This window comes from Anabas testudineus, chromosome 18, assembly GCF_900324465.2.
Source record: "Anabas testudineus chromosome 18, fAnaTes1.2, whole genome shotgun sequence".
Classification (NCBI taxonomy): Eukaryota; Metazoa; Chordata; class Actinopteri; order Anabantiformes; family Anabantidae; genus Anabas; species Anabas testudineus.
Genome location: NC_046627.1, coordinates 22,614,764 through 22,640,586, shown reverse-complemented (window position 1 = coordinate 22,640,586; position 25,823 = coordinate 22,614,764). Strand labels below are relative to the sequence as shown.

General features: G+C 41.3%; 1 protein-coding gene across 4 annotated transcripts in view; it reads left to right on the top strand.

The window, feature by feature from the left end:
* Nucleotides 1-25,823, top strand: part of si:dkey-172j4.3 (diacylglycerol kinase eta) — a 52,827-nt gene that overhangs the window by 15,150 nt on the left and 11,854 nt on the right. For 3 of the 4 annotated variants that reach the window (XM_026352362.1, XM_026352363.1, XM_026352365.1), the window contains 12 exons: nt 18,089-18,199; nt 18,535-18,615; nt 18,828-18,932; nt 19,808-19,940; nt 20,411-20,517; nt 20,684-20,809; nt 21,924-22,026; nt 22,415-22,574; nt 22,733-22,841; nt 23,935-24,074; nt 25,044-25,131; nt 25,647-25,738. In XM_026352362.1, coding sequence (XP_026208147.1) covers nt 18,089-18,199; nt 18,535-18,615; nt 18,828-18,932; nt 19,808-19,940; nt 20,411-20,517; nt 20,684-20,809; nt 21,924-22,026; nt 22,415-22,574; nt 22,733-22,841; nt 23,935-24,074; nt 25,044-25,131; nt 25,647-25,738 — 1,355 coding nt within the window. Of the gene's footprint in view, nt 1-12,583; nt 12,946-18,088; nt 18,200-18,534; nt 18,616-18,827; nt 18,933-19,807; nt 19,941-20,410; nt 20,518-20,683; nt 20,810-21,923; nt 22,027-22,414; nt 22,575-22,732; nt 22,842-23,934; nt 24,075-25,043; nt 25,132-25,646; nt 25,739-25,823 lie in introns of those variants that run through there. The other variant, XM_026352364.1, reaches the window with a different exon arrangement.

Below are 25,823 nucleotides of genomic sequence, written 5' to 3'. Positions count from 1 at the left end.
GCCTGTGTTACATACTCAGATGGTGAGTTGAGTTTTAAAGACGTGGAAGTTTTAATGAGGATGTGCGGTTGAATTGCATTAAAGGATTAGGGGTATACTTCACCATACCAAGAACTGAAAGCCAACATATACTGTATTGGCCTCTGGTGTTTCACTTCTGATGATTCTCAGATATAATACAAAAGGAATTGTAATATATGGTTTATTTTATGAAGATGCATTTACTCGGCATCAGCTGCAATGGGCCTGAAAGTGCCTCCAGTCTTCTAAGTGATGATCTCATTAGATCAGTGACTATAGCAACATCTAAATGTGGCTGTAGTAAGGACTGACAATTGACAATTCAGTGGCTTGTGTTTGTCTTAGCTGTGCAGACCAGACTTTGTTCAAGTGGAACTGAACTGTAACGGATTAAAGTGAAGCATGAACGCGTTTAGTTGCAGGCGTGTCTGCAAATGTGTGCACATGATAAGATCGTGATTAAATTCCCCACGTTAGTGTGTGTGTGTGTGTGTGTGTGGGTGTCTGTGCAGCAGTGTATCATTGCTGCTGCAGGATTCCCTTCAGTCTGACAGACGTAGGAATCTCACAGATGGAGCGCTGAGTCTTCTGCTTCTGTGGAAAGGCTCACACACACACACACACACACACACACAAAGAGACACACATGCACAAGTCTGTCATGCTTGCTGCACCACCACTAACCACTCAGCGAGTTCCTTTGTAGAAAGTCTATTTTTATCTCTCCATGTCTATGTTTGAGAAACTGAGCTTATTCTAGAAACAGGCTGTTACTGTATATGGTAACTCCCCACCAGCTCTCAGTCTTTGTTTATGCACGAAGTTCCTTTTCTTTCTACTTCTCTCTTTTATCATTTTTTTTTCTTTTTTCTCTTCCTGTTCTCCTCTCTTTTGCTTATTCTTTCTTTGTCGCTTTTGCATTTTGCTTTCCCTTTCATTTCTGTTTTACCCTTTTTCTTTTTCTTCTTCTCTTTTATTTATTAGTTTATGTTTTCTCTTATTCTCTTTTTTTTTATGCTTTTCTTCTTTCTCACATTTTTTCACGTCATCTTTTCCTCTTTTTCTCCCAGCCCGTTTTTCTTTCACGCTGTCTTTCACGTGTTCTGCAGTGACCGATAGAGGGAACGAGACAGAAGTCTGTCAGTGTGAAGGTACAGGCCCGCTGCGCAGCAATCTGCCGCCTGTCAGATTAACACACACTTACTTTCACATGAATACACACTAAGAGAGTGACATTGCATTAATGCCCATATTGGCACCAACACACACACAGATTCCCCCACCTGCTATATAAGCAACATAAGGGAAGAAATACAGAAACAACCTATTGTATCTTTATAAAGGTTTCATTTAAATTAGAAAACTTTAAAATGGTTTCATTACGTTTATGGAGTTATGCTGCAGGGTTATGTTCACAAACACATGTCTACAACTCAGTAGAATAGAGTACACCAACATATTATTTCACCAATCTTCATTAGTTTGTCTGTCAATAAAAAATAGTGGCAACAGTTGCAAAGTAAGGAAGCACACAAGAAAAAGTGTCACCGTGTCTTAATAATTCAAGTTCAGACCTGACATCTCTGTACATACAAATGGCAAACAGGCTAAGCACATTTTTGAGTGAACGTAGGCTTTAAATGTGTAAACAATAGATACAAAAGCTAAAATAGAAAGTAAAATAATAGCTCACACTTCATATTGTGTTGTGAGTGCAGCCGCAATCATTTTGATGCATAATTGCTCACAGGCAGCGTCATGTGGGATTGTGCTTCCAAAACATGTTTCCAATTTACATAATGTGACCATGAAGTGCTGATAAGGCGCAGAAGCCCTTGTAGATAATGTACAGCAGCCGCCCACCACACATACTGTACGATAATTCTCCCGCATATAAAATCGTACACAAATCCTCTTCACACCTCCGCTAATAGGGCTGAACACATGTTGGTGCCCCTGATCCACCACCAGATAATGAAGTATTTCAGTCGCAGAGAGTCTAAAAACAAAGGTGTACTCAGGATTGGTTAGTAGTTTTGATAGTACACACACTTTAACAGTCTCAATCGTGTAACTTTAAACACCGGAAGAGGGAGAAGCCTCGTTCTCACAGTGTCTAAATAATGACCACAGACGCTGTTGTTCTCTTACAAAATGCTCCAAACTGGAGGAATTTCTAATGTAGCCACAAGCAGTCAGACAAATACTGTACACTCATGCACTGATACACATATAATAAAAACAGGCACACACACACACACACACAGAGCTTGTCTCCATTTTTAGACTCTCCTCCGAGACATGGAGTCTAAATTTAGAAGGTCATTTTGTTAAACAAATACAGCATCAGTGTGTTGGCAGACTGTCAAAACATGCTGACCATGTATTTCCATCAGAGCATGTGTTTATGTTCATAGATTTATCTTGTCGACACTACACATGCATGTGGAGTACTTTTTTTTTATTGGTGAGTTTAATATAAACAAGGAGAAGGAGAGAGAGAGAGAGAGAGAGAGAGAGGGATGAGAAAGGTGAGCGAGACGGGGAAGTGTAATAAAAATGGGGAAAAACCAAGAGTGGACAGAGAGGTGGAGAGGTTCAAGGGGGAGGAAAGATCATCAGGTTCATTAGCATGACGGATAGGAGAGAAGCACTCCTAAAGCACCCAGAGGGCGCGCGCGCACACACTCTGACATGAGTACACACACGTGTGTATTTAGAAATACTGGCCACTGTGCTTGTGCAAGTTCCCCGAGCACAACTTGTCCTCACAGTTCAGTATTTCAACACATTTTCAATAGTGCGTACCAGCCGGGTCAAATGTCACTGTTTCAGAATTGCTGTGTTCGTTTGGTGACTGCAAACACATCTGCGTGTCCTATACTTATACCACCATGTCATGGTAACGTGTAGCGTGTAACGTACGTCAGATTTATTACTAATAATATATACTAATATATCAGTATATTAAGACATATTAACTGACACAGGATGTGCGGTGGAACTTGCTAATTTATTCGTCAAACACGTCACGGTTCAGCCATTGTATTAAAGAGTAAATTAGCATTAAAGAGTACGGCTGACGTTGAAGTGCCTTGAGAGTTGTATTTATCTAACATGGCTGACATGGTCATTGCAAAGGACTGTAGGCTAGCAGTTTCCTACAACATAACAATGTCTACATATATTAATATATTTTAAATACAGAAGATGTGACGTGCAAGGGTGAAGGATTTTCTTTTAAAGACACTTTAACAAAGCTATATAACAAACCTCATTTGCTCATTTGTCAATACCTTGGCCTCTATAACTTCACACAACATATTGAACAGACTCTTTATATACTATAAATAGCATACTGTAGAATAAATATGAAATGTTTGAGATCAATTCAGACCAGAATATATTTTACAGCAACCCACCGAGCTGGTCACTATTGCGCCCAAAAAACAAAGCTCAGACCGTTAATAGTGCCTTTAATCCTCCAGGTCAAGCTGTTTAGACCACCAGACTGTGCAGGATGAATTTTAGTGCGAAAATCACCACAGTGAAAAAGCTGATTCTTACGGTCTAGACAATAACAGCCAATAACAGAGCCAAAGCAGAGAGGCAGTGACCACAGTCACTTCAAATCAGTTTTCTCCATTTCTGTGTGACAAATTGTCTGCCGTCATTTAAATTCGCACACAAAAAACATACATCCAACTACGTCATACGATACTGATGAAGATTTATAAGAGCCCCCTTTGGACCAGTTAAATGTCAGAAAGCTGGGGTAGGAAAATATTGTCAGGAGGTTGAGGGAATGATGACAGAAGGGGAGGACAGTACAGATGAATCAAAATCAACTGAGGAAAGTAGAGTAAAGAGAGCTGGGAGGTGGAAGGAAGAAAACAAAAAGGAGGAGGATGAGAAAGAGGTATCGATCTGGGTAATAAACAGATGGAGGAGGGATGAGCGAAGGGATGAGATGGAAGAGTGATATCGATCCAAGGCAAAGAACAGGAGTTAATAGGGAAGGAGGAAGAGAGAGAGAGGAAGATGCGAAAGGAGGCATAAGACGTAGAAATGGAGCAATGGAGAAAAGGTGACAGGAAGAAAATCAATACTTATAAGCTTTACCTCCACCTTGTCTTTATGTACACATAGACTCTGAAATTGTAGGACTGTTTGTTTTATTGACAATATGATTCCTTTTCTGAGTACTTAAGGTGTCCATTTTAGTATTTCTCCCTTTCAAAGCCTCATAAAACAAAGCTTAGACACACTAGACTAGACTCGACTGAGTTCCTCCTGTAAGACTTCAAAAGGAAAGTAATGGCCGCTCTGCATGAAGCTCTAAAAATATTCAGAACTTGTATCTCATTACAAATCCACAGACATTCGTGATTATGTGTATTATATAAACCGCTTCCTTCCATTCATCCAATTTAATATGTAAAATTAAATTTTGTGGCCTCCAGTGGCAGCACTGAGTGCACTCTTGCCGGGCTGCTTTAATTGAGGACACCTCTCTGTCAGAGTAAGAAATCTAATTTATAAGTCCATTTAGTAACTGTTCGGAAACTTTTGATCATATTACTGCATCATCTTCAGCAGATGACGTTTGCTCAGTTGTCACGTAACTGTAGTTAGTTCCAACTTCCATTTTATCTGTGCACAGCGAGTTCTTCACGCCCATGTTAGATTACACCGATTATTGTTGATATTGCAAACAGCAGTTGACGTCAACTGCTGATAAAGATCATGTGGTGAGATCAAAACCTCCAGGCCAACTTTTAAATAAATTGGTGAAAACGCTTTATGCTTCCAAGAACACTAAATATAAGAGTAAATTGTGTTTTGTTATTTTGAACCCAGTAACAGGTCAAATGTTGCCTAAAATCCATAAGTCCTTCTCCTTAGCTCACATTTATGGATGGTGGTGGAGATGTAGATTAAGCCCAGACCTTATTCAGATACCAAACATATCTTAGCCAAGTGGCACATGAAAATCTCTTCTCAACTGACCCATTTCTAAATCCAGTACAGAAGTCAGCGTGATCAGGCCCAACTGAGTACAAAACAGTTTGTATCCATCCTGAAGTGGATCCAGTGCCACTGATGAAACTAGGCCTCAGACAAAGGGTGCTGACCTTGGTCTATTCTAAGGATCTGAGCCACATTCATTTTTTTGTATTAGGCATTAATACATCTCTTCTGTATTAGCAGATTAGAATCTGTTGGGATTCTAGATATGGCCTGTTAATTATCTTTAAAAAGCCCAGCTTAACCAGCTCAGGACAATGAAAACTATTCAAATTATGATCTCTATTTAAAAATGGTAACAACCCTAAGGTAACATATGACTAAGACTAGTTGGTAATTATACATTGACATATTTTGGGTACCTCTACGAAGACCTTTAAGTTCACCGTATGTAAATTCCCATTGTGTGATTCTGTGACTTATATTTCCATCAGGGTGGAGGGCGGATGTTTTAGGTAAATAGAACACCTCCCATGTAATTGGATATCTCAATCATAGGTATCCTGTAAAAAAAAAGTATCAGTCAATGTCTAACTTTACAGTTCTTTTTAAGAGTCATAACAGCTTTTTAATAATAGTTGGACAAAAATGTATCCAAAAAACACACACACAGATTGCATCACATTCATTTGTGAAACTTCAGTAAGAAGAATTTAGAAATAATACAGTCTGCTGACCCAGAAAGTTGACGCTGTGCTAAGCCAAGTCCTTCGATTATAACCCGTACTCTGCCTACAGTAACAAGTCGAGACCATCATACCACTTTTCATCTGTTACGATTCATGGAAAAGTTTTAGCCTCATGCATTTTACTGATGTTCTGTAAACCTTTGTGCTGTTTGGGCAATTTTTTTTTTCTACTCCCAAATAAGCAAATTAAGTTTAAAATGCTTTTCATTGTAATGACAAGAGAAGTGTCCTGTTGAAACAGTAAATTAATTTGCATTTCATCTTTTGTGATGATGGTTGAAAGGGTTGAGCATTGAAAATGAGATGTTATTTGTCTTAATAGTGCATATAAATCAGTATTTTTCAATATGAGTGGTCTATTCCATTTGCTTCACAGAGCTGGTAATTTGTTTTTTCCATTACCAGGTACTCCATAGTGTCCATTATCATTATTTTCCATGTGTGTTTAGATGTGTTCACATGCACATGGTGTCCGTGTGTTAGTGTGGTTGTGTGTACTAACGTGGTGAACCACTTTAACTTAACCTGTATAGTTAAACACTATGCTAATGAAATTCTGGCCACTCTCTAGCGACAGGCGTGTCGTCAATTCACTTCCAATTTCAGTACTTAAATTCAAAACACTGGCATCAGAAGAGGCTCATAGTAGGAAATCCAGCTTTTCCAGTGTTTGGCTCCAGTCTGTATAAAAGGTTAATAAAAGTTAGACAACAATGATTAATAAACATTAATTGCAGATATTTTCTGTATCTTATAACCATTTCTGTGCAGTGTAGTGACTACATTGCTAATCAGGTGTCACCATCTGCTACAAACGTGCATCAAAACTTTAGATAATCAGGCGAAAAGGGAACAAACTCACTCTAAAGGTTTTTTTTTAATATATATATATATATATATATTTTTTTTTTTAGACGTAGTTTTGCCGAGGGAAAGCATAGCGCTTTCTAGAAACTAATTTTAAGCTGCAGAGACACAGGCACATGTTGCAGTGACATGAGAAATCCTCTGATTCATGTTACTTGATTGATTCAGAGTGACTCGATGTCAGTCTGCAGTCACCGAACCAGTCCAGAGGCTCTGAGCTCTTTTATCACATTTAGCAGCGCCGAGGAATTGGAGCTGCACAAACTCTTGAGCCTGAAGCTTTTCTTCTTTGTGCTTTAATCTGTCACTTCTTACAGCCTCTGTTGATGTAGTCGACCCACCTAATAACACAGAGCTGCAGGCACTTTGTATTTGGAGAATGCAGTTAGAAAGAAGCGAAAATAAAAAGTAGTGTGACTTCCACAATATTGGATCTTGTTGTCATGGTGAGTAAGAGACGTATCTGGCATTTGTTTTATGTAGCGTGCCGGCTGTGCAGTGCACTATCACAGACTGATATAGAAAAAATAATCCTTAGTTATTATTTAATATGAGTTTAACACTAACACACTCTTGACACAAAAAGAAAACACTTTGTATGTGAAAGGACCACGGTCAGGCAGAAAACGGCATGTGCGAGAACGAGGAGAATGTAAATTGTGTTGTGAGGGATAAAGTGATCTAAGAGTGGACTAACAGGTGACACGTGACAGTACGACTTTAGCACAGACACGCTGTATTTTTAAATGCAATCTAAACTTGTCTGTTTAGCTTGTCGAGTCAAAGTTGAAAACCTCTTTTAGGGAGCATGAGTAAAATCTATGAGGTGGCAGTGGTTACAGTGGTTAATATCTATATCTCTGCCTGTGTGTGTTTCTGTATAAATGTGGTTGTGTGCGTGTCTTTTTAGGGTCATGAAATATATAGGCACAATAACAGCAAAATTAAATGTAGGTGTGAACATGCATGAATGTAAACTTGTGTATATGCACTCTCATCTGTTTTTAGCATCTCTATTGAGTTAACTTTTATTAAAACGTGACAAAATGAAAAATCTCACTGCTAATACAGTTGCAAAGACAATTTAAAATGTATTGTCTTTGGCAGACGTGCTGAGTAATTAAAAAGTTTGTAGGGAGCAGTAAATTAGGGGATTTTTAATAAATGTAACTGTCTGCAGTGTTTGCAGAAGTTCAGCGGGATTCAATTTGCCACAGCAATTACCCTCTGAATGAGACTGTAGGGGAATGAGCGTAGAGGACAGGAAAAGGGAAAAGCCCCCACAGGTTACTGTGGAAATCACTCATGTCCAATAGTAACGACACGACTTATAACGCAGATGAACGTGTGTGTGTGTGTGTGTGTGTGTGTGTGTGTGTGTGTGTGTGTGTGTGTGTGTTTTATTCCAGTGGGAAGAGACATCACAGCTTGACAGCACAGGACACTGTGTGACACTGGAGAGGCCGTGCACACACACACACACACACACACGAATATTTATGTACTGTATATACACAGAGAGAGAGATGGCATCAGTGTCACACAAACACACTGTTTTATTTAAATGTCTTTTGTATGTATTTAAAATAAATCTAATTACATTGGACGTTAGGTCTGCAGAGACTCACACCAACACTTGTACACACACAGACATCCACCCAAATCTAATGGGTTTCAGTGCAGAGACGAGATTAAAGAGCACAGTGTGATCATCAGGGATAATCGCCAGCCACAACACACACACACACACACACACACACGCACGCACAAATATTTCGTCTTCTATCTCCTCTAATCTCTCCTTTTCCCTCTCTCTTTCTCACCTGCATTCGATCCCATCTCCTCTCTCCCTTTCCTTTCTAATCTCATCTCGTGTTTTCTTTCTTTTCCTTCTTCTTCTCTCCATTTTTTTAACTCTGATCTCCTCTCTGTCCTCTTCCAATCTGTTTTATATCTTTATCTTTTTTTTCTTGCATGATTTCTCGCCAGCAGTGCAGACAGCCATGAATATTAACTTCACAAATCAATGGCTACAGGGATGACATGCTAATCACATCAGCACATTAGCCAAACTTCTTTCTGTCTGTCTCTGGCTAGGACTTATCTGTACATTCGACTGTGTGTGTGTGTGTGTGTGTGTGTGTGTGTGTGTTAGGATTAAGTAGCATCAGAGCCAGATTTGGTCCGTATGCTCCAAGGCTATCCCCCCTACGAGTGGCAGATTATGTGTCCGTCAGTGCAAACCACACAGGCGGAAGCCAGAAACTGGATATTTCAAAAACGCATTAACGTGGTGTTCAGCTAAACTTGAAAAAAAAAAAGTGTGATAGTGTGTGTGTGTTTTTGCTCATATCACTGTTTTTTGTGTGCATGTGTGTCTATTAATAAACGCACAGAGGTACATGAGACAGGATGTGGTCGCCATGGTGCAAAGTCCTCCCACGCCTTGTTCTAAGTCTGTGTGTGTGTGTGTGTGTGTGTGTGTGTGTGTGTGTGCGTGTGTGGTCAGACGTTGTGTTTTATACATGGCAAATGATACATGCTGTTCCTGTTTCAAGTGATCGGCCTTCCTGTGTTTCTTGACGGGTTTTGCACAGTTAAATAAAAATGCTCACTCTATGATACAGTAGCTGTCATGGACAGAGGGGTTACACGTTCACCAGACACTACATACACCATAACATGCGTGTACACACAGACACACATAGAGGAAGCCTACTTTACTTCCTGTTCAATAAACAGAATAGAAAACCAAGCGTAATTCTACTGTTTTATTTCCGCGTGTCGCTTTGTGTGTGTGTGTGTGTGTGTGTGTGTGTGTGTGCGTGTCCTTACATTTCCTAGCTTAGGCTTGATTTGAAAGTCAGGCTGTTACCATGGCAACCCTGCATGCCTTTGCATTACCAAGTTTAAATGTCAGCAAACAAAACGAGAAGATAAGTATAATTCACAATACTAGTTGTGGATCAGAAATCCCTTGTAGGTGATACTTGTGTTGTTTGTTTTATGCACCTCTGAGGGCCACATGGGAGGGGCTTATAGCATCGGGACTACCTAGGGGCCATCTCCTTTTGTGCTGGGCATTAAACATACAAACATACGTCTATTTTTGTGCTTAATGCCTTTTGATGTCTTATGTGTCAAGGTCTAGCTGTGTAGTGCTGGAAATGCGTTTACAACAAAAGATAAAAAACATTCCTCGACCATAAAACCCTGCAGAAACATAATTTTTCACTCTTTCCCAAGTGCAGAGATGGGTTTCCACATTCACTCAGGGAACCCAGTATGTGTTTCTATTTATAAACCAACACACACACACACACACAGCTGGTAGGCTGTGAAGACTTACAAATCATACCAAATCAAGGAAGATACCAATGACTGTTTCCTTCTCTTTTCTCTGGATTTTTTTTTTTGTCGCTTATTTAGATTTTTTCTAATTTTTTATGTTTTTTATTCAGCTTCGCAAGCCCTCCTTTCACCAACTTTCATTCATAGGGTCCCTGGGCACGCCATGGCCTTACCTCTGCTTTCCCACCCACATGTCTTTCTCAGTGTGCCATCTGCTGGAGAAAATGAACAACTGCAGCGTTGTTGAGTCGCAGCTGCTGACAGTGAGCGAGCTTCATTTGGCATTCCGACGGTGTCCATCCTGGACAGCACGGCCTTATGATTGCAAAAACATGAAAGGTCAGGAGGTTCAGTGTCTGCATCAGCCAGTGTGGTCTGTTTTAATTAGCTTTGGCACAGACACACCTGAGTGTGTCAGTATGCCTCAGTGCTCTTTCCAGTAACTTATGAATAAACAGCTGCAGTCCATTATTTATTTTGGTGGACTGCTGTTTAAAAAGAGTCATGCCTTACTGGAAGTTATTCGATTTAGACAACAATTTAGTAAATCTAAGCTTCTATGTGTACTGATACAGACACAGCTGAGAAAAGCAATGTGACAAGTGTCAATCTGTACATCTACTGTATGTACTTTAAGGCTGAAGTGCCAGAACACTGGTTTACAATATCCTGAGATAAGATTTTACAACTTTGTTTCATCCTTTATCTCGTTGATCCTGAGGCAATAAGTCAAATAACCCTGTTCACAATTCATAACCCACCAGGAATGTTTGCTCGCCTATATTTTATTGCCACTAAATTGCCTGAATTGTATCCCTGCAGAAGAGCCTGCTTGACCTTTTTATTGCAGTTTTTTCCAGGCCTCTCTACTCTAGGCACTCCTGCAGTGGACCTATAGAAATAATTGGGAGAGTTGTGCAATAACATAGTGGTACTGCTCGTCTGAATATGGACCACACAACCGTAGCTTAATATCTTTCTAAGGAGGGTGAAGGTGTTCTGTATACGGCTCTTGTGGCGAAATGCTAAAGACAACATTCAGTAAAGGAAGTTGAGTTTCTCAGAGGTACGGGATCAAATGTATAAAGTAAATTGAATTTCCAATATAGCAATAATTAATAATAACTACCTAAATACTAAATACCTATCATTATTTCCTAATAGATATTGTAAACACTATTTCTACCTCTGCTTGCTTGTTTTTGATCATTTTGCATCAGCAAATGCAACATGCCACTGAAACGCAGGACTAATAGTTGCTGAGGATAAATCTCTGTGCATTTAATTAAAAAAAAAAAAATTCATGTACAAAGTTGGTTGTTCTGCACGTGTGTGATTCCGATTGTTTTGGACACATTTCTGAAAAGAGAAAAAAGATCGAGGCAGGAACATGTTTTTATCATTTAGGATCAGACTAGTTATGTTTTGAGTCTGAAGAACTCTTGTCAGCTTTGTGGCACAAGCATCTTCTGTTCTGAATTGAATTAAAAACAATGAGGACGTTTCTACCTGTCCTTCTGCTCTTTCCTCTTAATTTCTGCAGTGTTTCTTTAAAGAAAAGGAAAGGCTAGAATCAGCATTTCAAAATTAAAACAATGGCACCTAGTATAACAGAGACATAACAGACCTACTTTACATGAGTAATTCTGCTGCATGACTCATTGAAGTTGCTAATGAAGCTCTTTGACCTAATTCTGAATTGATGTAACCACCAGTGATTTGAATGGCGAGAGAAGACTGGGGTGGGGGGAGGGGGAGGTTTTGGAAACACTGGAGGGCGTTGAGGGACGGAGAGAGAAGGATGGAGAGGGAGACAGCGAGAGTGTTGGAGTCAGTGAGTGAGTCTTCAGGGAACAGCATGTTTCTGCTCATTAAAGACAGAATTATATGCCGACTAGCAGAAAACATACACACACACACACACACGCACACACGCACATATGCATGCACACAAAAAAAATCCACACACTCGCTGTAATTTGCCTTGGCAGATGAGACACTGATCTGACACTGAAAGCTGTCCGATGACAGCGCGTAGGCAGCAGAGCACAGACGTGAACACACACACACACACACACACACACACACACACGCACACACACACGCAGACAGACAAGACAGCTCATGCAGCCTGGCAGGATGTGTGTGTTTGTGTGTGTGTGTGTTTTGTGAGTGTTGTGCCATTAAGCGTCCCATCAATATGACAGGAAGTGATGGAGTATGTGTGTTTGAGTGCCTTTTTAAACAAGTTGTAGTCTTTAAATCAGTGGTGGAGCAGAAGCAGCCATCAGTGTGTGTGTGTGTGTGTGTGTGTGTGTGCCGCTCTCATTCCCAGTCAGACAGGTTCTACCTGTTCTAAAAATAGCCTGAAGGAAATGAGCTTCTTCTTACATGAACACACATGCACACACACACCCCACTCGTCTAAGGTGTGTGTGTGTGTGTGTGTGTGTGTGTGTGTGTGTGTGTGTGTGTGTGTGTGTGTGTGACGTGAGTGAGCTCATTTGCATCCACTCCTTTTTCACCCGGATGTGTGTATTGTGTGAGACAGAGAGGGGGGGGCGGGGCGCACACCTGAGGAGGTGTGGCTACCTGACGAGGGAAGTTTCAGACTAAGGAAGTAGACTGTATTGTTTGAGGAACTGCTGATGTGGAAGAAGAATTACAGCTGAGGTGGAGTGAGTAAAGGAGAAATGTGGAAGGAGATGGGAAGACAAATGGCTCAACAGTTGTGAACGGCTGCCTCTCCACCTCCTGAACCACAGCACTGCCAAAGGTGGAGCGACCTTTAGGTTACATATTACTGAGTTACTACAGACAGTGAAGTCCTCCACCAATGCCAGGCTTGTGTCAGACCAGCGGGTGCTGCATGGCACCCCTGTTGTTTCACTGTGGTGGAGGAGGACATGGAGACAGCAGCCAGCTCAGCTACGACGACCAACTGGACAGCGGTGACGAACAGTTTCACGAGGGTCAACAAGTGAAGGAGGTCAGTGCGAGAGAGATAATGTTGTATTAACGTCAAGGTGACCCCATAAAGGATGGAAGCACGAGGTCAGGAGTTGAACCTTCTGAGGTTTACCTAAGCTCTGCTTCCTGCCTTCACACTGTGGCTTATTTATTTTAGTCTTAGCGGCTGGTTTTTACTGACTGTGTCTGTGTCTTAAATCGTGTTGGTTGCAGTCGAATGAGCTCATGTTGGATCTAAGAACAGAATCATTGCACCTTGTTCACCACATTATTTACAACACATCCAATGAAAAGACTAAAACCAACTAACACGTGCTTCTCTTTGTTAGTGTCTTAATACTTTCAGGCTCCTTTGTTCTTCTGAACATGTAGTCTGTCACAAATGGGATCATACTATAAATATGTATTGTATTTTGGTAAATACAGAAAGATAAAGATACCTTTGAAAGATAAAACAAAATATAAGTGTTTAATACTAAATAGATTAAAGTCATCACACTGCTCAATTTTTAAAATTTCGCAGCCTTAACATTAACAAATTAATAGAAATTGTCTTCTATAGCTTTACAGCACTTAAAATCACCTTTTTAATAGCGAGAAATACGACCAGTTAAACCAGTCTATCAACTTCAGTGAGTCCTCTCAAAGCTACAGATTTCTAGTTTATCATTAAGTCCATGTTACCTGTCATGTTGCTCTTATCAGAAGCACCTATTGATAATCCCACTAAATCACCCTGATGATAAACTGTTCTCTCTTCAAGTTCTGGTTCTGCTTTTTCTCTGCCAGCCAACTTCTTGAATGTCGGTCTCGAGGGCACGCAGCTGTCCAGGAAATAAATCAAATGCAGTGACTCGCTGATTGAGCGTTCACACTGTAAACTGAAGGTCAATCAGTCATGCAGGGAGTGTGTGTCCATTTGGGGGTTGACGCTGTGTGTGTGTGTGTGTGTGTGTGTGTGTGTGTGTGTGTGTGTGTGTGTGTACGTGTGTACTCTTGCTGACTTGTTAAACTGTATATACTGAAGTGCAATCAAAAGGGGAAAAAGACAGAAAGCATTGAGTCCAGCAGACTGGTGTGCGAGTACACTCTAATTGCCATTGTGTGCATTTTGCAGAAGTGGAAATATGTGTCGACAGTGCACTTTTTTTTTTTTGTGCATATCCATTTACAGCTCATCAGCACGCGTGCTTATGTGTGCACATCAGGTCCTGGCAGGGCTGTTTGTTGTGATGTAATTAGTCCTGCTCTAATGAATACACCGATCTGTCTGACAACATCTCTCTGCTGCAGAGGGGAGGAGAGGAAAGGATCATGGGTGTAACCACCCCACGGTGCACAACCTGACCTTTGCATACAGTATATGCTGTGTTTAAGTAGCCAGACATTATTATTCAGTCAGCCCACTTGACTAAGAGCACTTTATTAGGTACAGAAATGGCCTGAGGGAGGTGTTACAATAAGTGTCTCCATATAAGTGCTTATGAGTAATAGCTTGTAGCACAGTATAAAAGCTGTGTCCCAGATTCATGTTCATGCCACTCTAACCATATATATATGGTTAGTTTATACTCAGACACAGACACACCAGCAGCATAGTACATGTCAGGGAAAGCTAAAACGTTAATTTAACATGCCGATCTAGAGAAATTTGTCAGTAATGGTCATTTTCAAAGTAGTTTTCCAAGATGCTATTGCGTTTCTCAATGGCGGTTGTTGTAGTTATCACCACATATTAATTAGAACAGGCCCACATGATGTAGCTGAACTAAACGAATACATTTGGAAATATGATATCCATCTAAGATGCCGTATTGAAACTTTATGGTTACTTTGATGTTTGTGCTACTTTCCCTGAATCAAGTGAACGAAGCTATTAAAGATAATGTAACTAATAAGCACGCGACTAAGTGCAACTGCATAAATGTGCATGCACAACCAGCCGTTTGCACGCACATGAAATCTGAATGCCTTTGAATCTCAGCACTTTAATTTGGTTTTTACCAGGTTTACAGACACAAATTCAAATTCTCATGTCCAGTTTTTAATTTCACGTACTTTCTGTTGTTGTTCTGAATGGTTGGCCTAGCCAGATGTTAACAACTGGTTCAGGGATTTGAATCAACTGATTTGGGTCTAACCGTACGCCCTTTAGATTTATCGCTGGTTGCCATGTCATCCACCACTTTTGTCAAACAAAAACACTCTGATTAGCGTCTTGAGTGACAGCTCCTGTCGGCGTTGCTATGGAAACTATGGGTAAGCTTGATTGGTGGACCAGGGCTGTCACACCTCCCTCCTATCTCCAACGTGTCAGGTGGTTCATTCAAAGGGGACCTTTACACCTTCGTGTTCATGTGTTTTCCTTCTCCTCCTCAAGGCTTTGTCAGGTCTCTTGTTTTCTTCTCTTCTCTCTGTTTATTGTAATTCCTGCTTCTTACCTTTTGTGTTGTTTCTCTCTCTCTTGCTCTTCGCCACTCTTCAACACAGCTCAGTTTTTTCTTCCTTTCTCCTCTTGCTAATGATCCATACCATCGGGCTATCTATCTTTCTTTTTTCCACCATCAGTCCATCCCTGCCTCTCTTCCTTTGTAATAATGGGACACTATGAATGTTGCTCTCCCTCCCTATGAAAGCACATTTATTCTCAGAAAGAAACATGCATAGTGGAAGCAGAAGAAGCCAAATGTGTCATTATAAGACGGGATAACTCATAGACACACATGCACACGTTTGTAGCAGAGAAAAGATTACGATGGAGCGATGAATTAGATTTACCGCTGTTTCTGATGCGCCTCTGCCTTGTATTACTCCCTGTGTTCAGAGAGCCAAGGTCATTAAGACGAGCAGAGACAGTGAGACAGAAACACACAAGATCAAAAGGAAAAACAGAAAAGTGGCATTGACAAAGAATAGAAATATGTCCAGCAGAAGAAGGGAACAGAGACATAAACTAGCAGTCGGACAACAAAAGTCCTTGTGACATGCAAACTGCACAGGATCAGAAATTCAACACTCAGTGACTGCGTGCATCAGTCAGGTTATTATACTGCCACTACTGTTAAAAATGCAAGACACAGCCTGCAAACTACTGCACAAGATACAGTAATAGTACAAGATGTCCTCAGCACAGCCGACTACACATCTGATCAAGTCAACTTTTGACGCTTGACTTTCAATTAGTAAAATGTCTTATGGCTCAATCCCCGGCTCAAACATTAGCCAGAAACAGCTCGAGCTGAGCTCAAAACACCAATTCTGTTACCTGATCATCCTTTTAAACTTGATGATCAAATTTAAAAACTGTAGTACATTAACAACACTAATTACATTAATGTGATTATGATTAACTGCAAACATAGATTAATGTTTTACTAAGACACAGGAGACAATGAGGATACTGTATGATCACCTTTAATCAGTGAATTCTACCCAACACACAGTGTTTGGATTGTTAATTGGGTGACTGATGAATTTCTAATTGTGTGCTTTCCCACGCACACTTTGACTTCCTATCATTCACATTCATAAGCTCTCTCTCTCTCTCACACACACACACACACACACACTCATTCTCTGGTCCTGATGTCACCATGAGGGTAGCTCGTAGTTGTCATGCAGGTGGTGAAACCGTCCGTCTGAGTCTTGAATTCTCCTTCAGGCCGGATTTCCGGATCATGAACTCATCTAGAGACCCTGCCAAGTCACTGCAGAGCCAACTGCTCTCAGTCAGCCGTGGATTGGACTGAGTGGTTTAGCAGAAAAACGACATATTGGTGTTATGGAACGTACCAGAGAGTCCTGACATTGCCTGTCCTTGGTTTTTATTACAGTGAAAATCAATCATTCGTCACATCATCCTGCCATCACAAAATGTTGTTACTCGTCAGTAAAAGTCTGGCCCCTGTTCTCATTAATACTGAGAGCTTTTGATGGTTCTATTACAATTACTGCTACAATTACTAAGAATGTCAGCAGTTTATCCTGGTCTAGAATTTCAAGAGAACAGAAACGTCTTTAAACCTTTAAACACAAGTGGACGTAAAGACACAGTTTACCTTTGCCCACAGTGATTAAATGATTACATGAGCGACTTTCTGTTGGGATTACTGTGCAAATGTTGGTTCTGGAGACTTTCACCGAATAACTGCACAATATACTGATATTATTTATTCATTTTTAACCTGAAAAGTATTTCAGCATCTCCAGCTAATCCATTCCAGCATTGTTTGCTGCCATGAAAGTATGTGTGGTTATCTCTGAGGGAAATTCAGGGGCTTTTGATGGAGGCTGATTCGTGCAGGAATGCCACCGCGTGACTTGATAAACCTGCAGGTGTGGAGCGAGTCATCAGTAACGTGACCCGATTTTTAAGATTCTCTCTGGGTGTGTGAGTGTGAATGTGCCAGCGTCTATCAGTAAGCCTGGTTATGCGCTCGTTTGAGAAATGAGGATCTCCATGGCGACCCCCGACGTCCTATCTCAAATTGATTGCCTATGTTGCATTGTGTCCTCTCAGGGCATGTGCTCACAAATGGAGACGGAGAATGAGTGCATGGTATAAAATGGCACAGATGAGGATAAAGGAAAATAACAACACCACCAATAGAATCAGTGGGGTGTTTCAGCGAAATAGATTCATGCGATCAGATCAAATCACGCGTTCTGCCCGCGTTCATCATTTCCATACTGTCACAGATGGCTGCATCACCTACTCACTTGTCCATTATTGCAATACGGTGCCTTGTCACTGGTGTTTATCCTGCAGAGACTCTCTGTTTTATTTTGGGAAATATGGGGAGAACATGTGGAGAAGATCTCACACTTTCCCACATGTGATCATAGGTTAGTGACAAGTGTCAGAAAATAGCTGGAAGGTGTTTTTAAAAACACCGGTGTAGCTCTTGAGTGAATGTTTCCGTCATTGTCAGCGCAAGAGATTCGGTCCACACCTCTGCTTATTGGAGCATCTGTCTCTGTGTCTGTTGCGTGTCTCACAGAAACAAGCCATCCTAGTGACACTATCCAAACAGATCTCCTTCTGTTCATTGAACTCCAGGAAGAATAGCTGTCACTTCCATTATTCAGTGGCTCTGGATGCACTAACGTCCATTTTGTCTTGCTCTCTTCCCATTTCTCTCTCCTTCTCTGTCTCGCAATAGAAAAGTGTGAAGGAGGGAATTTTGTTAAAGCAGACCAGCTCCTTTCAGAGATGGAAGAGGAGGTACTTCAAACTCAGAGGGAGGACCCTCTACTATGCCAAAGACTGCAAGGTACGGGGATGTGATATAGCACCTTTCTAGTCAACACCATGTGTTCTGCTTTTAAACTATACATGATTAATAAGTTAGGGACCTGTCTCATTATTGCATAAATGACCACTAGTCATGATGATGACTGTGTGAAGCATTGGACAGAGTGTGGCAAAGCGTAGCACAGTGCAGCAGAGCAGGAGCGGTGAGGGCTGATTTCGAGTTTTGTGTTAATGCTGACTTGTGTTGTGTATTAATGCTTTGAGGTGTCAGAGAAAATAAAAAGTGCCGCAAATGTAAAGTGACACAACAGATACAGAATTCATTGTTTGTGTGTTTTTCTTTTCCCTCATTAGTCTCTGATTTTTGATGAAGTGGACCTGTCAGATGCTAGTGTGGCCGAGACCAGCACCAAGAACATCAACAACAGCTTCACGGTAAACTACGCAGCTTGTCTTTAAAAGAAAAGAAAAAACAAACGTGACTTAAGTTCAAACATTTCATTCAGCTTTATTTTTTAATTTCAAAAAGGATTTGGTTCTCTAGAAGTTCTACAGAAAGTCCTGAGTTTGAATTCGTCCAACATTTCTGATAAAATAAGTGAAATGAAATCCACGTTGTACTCCATCGCTCTGTGTCTGTTTTTCAGGTGATCACTCCATTTCGCAAACTGATGTTATGTGCTGAGAGCAGGAAGGAAATGGAGGACTGGATCGGCGCTCTGAAATCTGTCCAGAAATGGGAAACCTATGAGGTAGGTGTTACTTTTTACGTTTACTGTCATTATTTATTCTCGTCTGACAATAAAATGAATTTGGAAACTGCTCATATTGATAATTCGTTGATAAAGACAGTCATGAGTGTGTTCATTAGACAGAGTGTAAGACTATTTGACTTTTATCCTCCTTGCTTTTTCCTCTGTTCTTTTTCTCTTTCCTTTATTTGCTTCACAGTGGCCAGCAGATTGATGTCTCTAATAAAATCAGAGCCTCTGCTTTAATAGACTGTAAAGAGAGTTGAAGACTGTAAGCTGCGATTTTCCCGCTTTTTAACAGTCCATTTAGAGGTTTAATTTATGTCATTGTATTATCCCTATTTCCAGTCCACGAGATTGTGAAGGTTTATGTAGACTTATGTAGACGTAGTTCACTTCATGCATAGTCTACTTCCATTTCATCTTAAAAATGACGTTTAGGGATCTGTGAAGTTATGAACAATTTCTAAAAAGAGAGCTAATATTACTTTTTGCACAGTTTGAGTTTGGTTTTAATAGCACTGATGTCAGAGTCTTGTCCTGCAGTCTTCTTACATGTATCCCCAGGCTGTTCACCTGTAGCACCAATATCATATCTAAGCTGCTTGTACTGTATGTCTCCCTCCTGAGGCCATGAAGTTTCATATGTACTTCTGGTGTCATTATCTTATCCTGCTTCCCCTGGCAGTTTAGTTCATCGTGGAATATTAAAAGTCATATTCTCATCCTGCAATATCTCTACTTCCCCAGGGTAGTGATGGAGTGCTCTGATTAATATTTTGTCCATTTGCGTTTCAGCCTCCAAAGCCTACTCAGTTGAACATGCAGCACTAGTGTTGTTGTCTTCTTTTCTTACACATGTTCTCCTTTCCCAGGCCAGCCAGTTCAACATGGAGCATTTCTCTGGGATGCACAACTGGTACGCCTGCTCGCATGCTAGACCGACCTTCTGCAACGTCTGCAGAGATGCTCTGCCGGGTGTCACCTCCCATGGTCTGTCCTGTGAAGGTACGGAGACAAATGTATACAAGCAAAAATAAGGCAATATGAAAACGTAACAGAAACCTTCTCTGCGCCTTCTGGCCTGACGGTCTTATGACTGCAGCACGGCATCTACAGCACGTGGCAGTAAAGTAGGTTTACAACGTGGCATTGCAGGGTGAGGCAGGCTTGACTCTGTCCCCTTGGAAACAGTGTGAATAAACACATACAGTACAGAATTGTAGGGCAGGTGTCAAACCACTTTTTTTTTTTTTTTTAATTAAAATGACTTTAATTGTAAGTATAAAACTTTTTAAAATGGGTTTGGCCCACTGGGAAGAGATGAAGCCATTATCTGTCCTTGAGCTGCATTAGATTTTCTACATAGAATTATACTAAATTAAAGCATAAAGAAAGTATCTTGCCCAAAACGTAACGTTAATAGACTCTTTATATTTAATTTTTTATATATGACGTCGTCGATCTGTCGTCTGCAGTTTGTAAGTTCAAGGCTCACAAGCGCTGCGCAGTTCGCTCGACCAACAACTGCAAATGGACCACGCTGGCCTCCATCGGAAATGACATCATTGAGGATGAGGAGGGGGTGAGTGAGAGATGTGTGTTTGAGCACACGAGACAACCTGCTCGTTGAAATGCTTTTTCCTTCACTCCAGAACCGTTATTGTTGACATTCACTTTCCGTCAGTCGTTTATGATTTTGATTGATGGTTCATGCTTCACATTCTCCGTGTTTTTCTATATTTTCCCAGGTGTCTATGCCTCATCAGTGGCTGGAAGGCAACCTGCCAGTCAGTGCCAAATGTGTCGTGTGTGATAAGACCTGTGGCAGCGTGCGGCGGCTGCAGGACTGGCGCTGCCTCTGGTGCAAGGCCATCGTAAGTTTGATTGATTGATTTCGTCTCCGTCCTGTCAAAAAGCTGCCTCACTAAATCAGCGTTAGTGTTTATTTAGGACATCGCTGCTAGCTGGAAGTTATTTTCAGTTTAGGTCTTGCAAAACTTTTTACATGGATGTGAAATCGAATATCTTAAGTGCAACAAATCCAACTAAATTGTGACTTTGAGTGCACTCAGGGTGAGGCGTGCTTCCAGACTTTTCACTGTTGTTGACTCACTCGTTGCCCCTCCCAGACTCAAGGTCTGAAAAGTTCACTCGAGTCATCGGGGTAATCGAACGACACTTAAAATGACAGCGGAGATCCCTGAGGGGACGAGGAGGAGGAGGTGGGCAGGTTGAAATGAGAAATGAAATGGAGCCAATAAATTCCTGTCATCTCGTGGGTTGCTGAATCTGACCCGATGCTCGGACCGCCTCGAGCCAGATGAGGAAAGTCATTTTCCTGTGGGGGACCAGTAAAATACTTAATGCAGTCTGTCCAAGCTGAATTTGAAATAAACATGTAATAAAAACATGTATCCTTGTTGGATACTGTAAGACACAGATTTGACACCAACACTGGAATCCTGTGTGTTGTCTGGTACTGTATAATATAGCCCACAGGAGTGGGTGGAGACCAAAACGCAGCTAAATGACTTGACTGACTCTTATTAGAAGAAAAATTATTATATAAAAAAATGTATTTACTGAAATAAATCTCTGAAAATGGGGAATATTTAATGTGAGATAAACATGAACTGCTCTGCTGGAAAGAATATGAAGAAATGAAGCAGAAAAATCTGCTTAATTCCTGCATTATGTCCTTTAAGACATAAAGTCAAACGCACAGCTACAGAGATGTTACGTTACTCACCGTCTCACTTAGCAAAGGCTGCATTGCTTTCGAGTGTGCGACTGGACGCACTTAATATAAAGTCTAATCCTCCGTACACACACAGATACCCACGTAGACGGATCAGAGTGGCATTTATAAAGGCTGTAGAACTGACATTTGGTGGGTTTCAGAGAAATGTAATGACCTTTCTGCTTCCACTGAAATATAGAATGACTATGGAGAGCCCTGACTCTGTGTCTGTGTGTGTGCACGCTCAGGTCCACAGCAGCTGCAAAGAACAAATGGGAAAGGTGTGTCCTTTGGGTCAATGTCGAGTTTCAATCATACCTCCCACTGCACTTAACAGCATCGACTCAGATGGTGAGAAACATCGTACACATACACACTCTTTTGTTCAGAGCATTGCATGAACAGATCAAAGTTCAGGAATGTCACCTTTCAACTCCAGTGGTGTAAATCCGTCTGATATAGGGGGCGCGACCTTAGGCTTTTACCATTGTTCTGTCCTGAATATTTGAACCATATTTGGAAGATTTTAACATTTGTGTTTCTATATAATTTCAATATTTATTCTAATGCACCAAAGATAAACTGGATAGTTTTCACACTATGCCAGTCATCCAGCATGCAGGAGTCACCACATACAGCTTTCTCAACCTGCACTGCCAACATTTGGACATTTCCAGTCTTTTTAGTTTTCAAAACACGGTTATTCATTTGCAAACCCTCTTTTTTTTTTTTTTTTCAGGCTTCTGGAAGGCCACTTCTGCATCATGCTCCAGCCCTCTCCTGGTACTGGTGAACTCCAAAAGCGGCGACAACCAGGGGGTCAAGTTCCTCCGCAAGTTCAAGCAGCTTCTCAACCCGGCTCAAGTGTTTGACCTGATGAACGGAGGACCAGAGCTCGGGTACTGATGCTTATCTTTTTCTTTTTTTTTTCTTTTTTTAGTGAACTGGTACTGATCCTGTAAAACCTTTTAATATTTTGTACTCTTCCTCCTCTTCTTTACCTCCACATCCTCCGGATCCCTCCCACTCTGTCCTCCTCCCCCCCCCCCCCCCTCAGCCTGCGCCTGTTCCAGAAGTTTGTGACGTTTCGTATCCTGGTGTGCGGGGGAGACGGCAGCGTGGGCTGGGTGCTCTCAGAGCTGGATAAACTCAACCTGCATAAACAGGTGAGTGCAATGAGGTGGACGAGGGGGAGGAGGAGGAGGAGAGAGTGATGATATAATACTAATGTGTAAGGTAAACGAGGAGAATAATGCTTTTTCTTGGCCATCACCAAAGTGTGTGTTATGCTAGTATAACAGAAAAATCTATTCAGAATTACATCTATTCAGATTCTTGCCGTAGAAAGAAAAAGTTATAGATCATGTTGATTATTATTGAATTAGGCAACTTTGCCTATGTCTCTGTCTATAAGTATAATTGTGAAACCCTGCACTGGGATTTAAGTGAACTGCAATGAGTAGGTTCAGTGTCTCATCCCGTCTATGATGCATCCAGCCTATGACGAAAGACAAATCTGTGGTTACTAACTTGAAAAGGAACAAGTTTCACAACACATCAAGGGCAAGGAGCAGCAGACAGAGAAGCTCCAGGAATTACAGACACCATTCAGCAACTCGCACAGAACAGACGCGCTAACCTGGAGTAAAAAAAAAAAAAGTTCCATGACAAGTGTGTGAAACACCTGTCAAACAGAGAGCTCATCCAACCGGGAAACCTCCCAGGCAAAGGGCTGAACTTTGATATAAGAACAGAGCAGCCAGGCATAACAACTTAAGATGGAGGTAGGAGCTGCCCTTGTTGGTGCCAGAACACCACCCTCTGACCTCACCATCCATGAAAAGAAAAAAGACCAGTGACACATCTGGGGAAAGACAGTATCACCATCTCACCTGATGATAAATGGAGGTTCACAGAGCAAAACTGCTCTCTATGAAGCGTTCAGGCGAGTAGGGAAAACATCATAGATGGCTTTGATTAAATGAAGAAGGACAAATTCACTGCCTGGACCACTAATGTATGTAACATGTACATTCCTTGTATATCACCAAGATATTCCCACCCAGGCTCATCATGCTAGTTCCTCCCATCATTTTTTCAGCAAGCTTTGGACTGAATGACAGTAAATTGTGTAGTGTGCTGATTTTAATTGATGAATTTGTATGCCCTTCGGTTATCATACATATTAAACAGCCCGTATTGCTCTAGGGGACCTCATCATCGTGTTGAAAAGGCGCTGTCTCTGTTCCCTCTCTGCAGTGCCAGCTGGGCGTGCTGCCTCTGGGCACAGGTAACGACTTGGCTCGTGTTCTGGGTTGGGGAGGCCTGTGCGACGACGACGCTCAGCTGCTGCAGATCCTGGAGAAGCTGGAGAGAGCCACCACCAAAATGCTGGACAGGTGAAACCAGTGGGAGGGTGGGGATTGGAGTGGGCAAGCACGTGGTCAGCACTGCTCCTTCACTGCATTCAACATCCCGGCATCCATGTTTTCAGCGACTGCTTAAATCTGCCCCTAAGTGTCCACAGGGTTTTCTTAAAAGACGTATGTGGAGGAAATGTGATCAAATTAGTAAATGCAAAGTCTAAATCTAATCTGATCCTTATTAGGGTCATATATTACTTAAGGATAGCAGACAGAAGCGAGCAATAAAGATAATAATATAAAAAGATTACAGGCTGTTTATACTTCTGGGAAAGCTCGACTTCAAAAGTCACTTCACTTTTAATGACATAGAGTTTAACATTGATGGGGAGCAAGAAGTAGCGTTTATAGATAATAGGCTGCTGATGGTTGATGATTTCAGCTGTTGTGTGATAAAATCATGCACACGGTCACAGAATTAGACACAGCTGTAATTGCACGTAATGTATATAATACAAAGTTATCATCAGTTTAGTTGTTTTACTCATTTTTTATTAACTAAACCACTGTTAATGAGCAACAGACATGTGAGGCAGAGTTCCCACCTACAGGAAACTCCCTTATTTTTTATTAAATGAAATGGCTTTTTGTTTCTGACTCCTGTTGTTTGGTTGAAGGAAGCTTATTCAGAACATCTATATAGACTTGGTCACGGCAAAACCCTTTTAACACTTCTTATGTTCCATGCTAAGCCCAGTGTGATCATTTTCCTTATACCACACACGTAAGGTGATAAAGTGACATTAGCTCTTCATCTACATGTGCTACAAGCTACAGGAGGGTTTTTGATTTTATCAGCAGCGAAGTGACAGATTAAAAAAAAAAGAAAAAGGTCCTGGTGGCCGATTCGCTGTCTGCTACCTCGATCTGATTAGCTGATGATTACGTTGACTTCCTGGTTCTTGACACTGACACTTGCGTGTGTGTGTGTGTGTTTGTTTTCAGATGGAGCGTGATGACATACGAGGTGCCCACCACCAATAAACACACACCGATAGTGAAAGAAGACGACAGCCCCGATTCTCCGCTGCAGGTAAATTGGTCTGCAGAACGTTCGGGAAGCTGTCTGCTTTTTGACAGATGGTATCCGCAAATTACACCCACAAAGCTGGATCTCACAAGCTCCGAGATTTATTTTGGAAAACATCCACTGAGAAGCAATTGAGCCAGGCAGCTGGAAGCCAAAACAATCAGACCTAAACCACAGGGGGTGGTGTAGATATTGAAGGGCAGCTCTGTATTTTGTATGTAAGCTGACTCTTTCCTCTCAATGATCAAAACGACACTGAATGCTTTATCATTAAAGTCAACATCAATCATTCATTCATTCATTCATTTGCATGAGACGTTTCTCCTCCAGTTCATTCAGAACCTTTGAATTAAAAATGTTTTTTTTGTGTTTAGTAAATCTCATTAGACATTGTCTATTTTTATTTTATTTCTCATTCTAGTAAAGATTCCCAGAGAGTTTCTCCGGGAACCTTCAGTCAAATAGACCTTTTTACTTTATTGCTACATTTGTGAAGTCTGTATCTCTTCGTTTCTCAGGTCCACATCACTCAGTATGCAGACTCCGTGGCCTCCCACCTGGCCAAGATCCTGGACTCGGACAAACACAGCGACGTCATTTCCTCTGCCAAGTACGTGTCATGAATGGTTTCAGGAACAGTAAGGGTGGAAAGGAGAGAAGTGTTAGGGCGGAGGGGGGAGGAAAAAGGTCGAGGA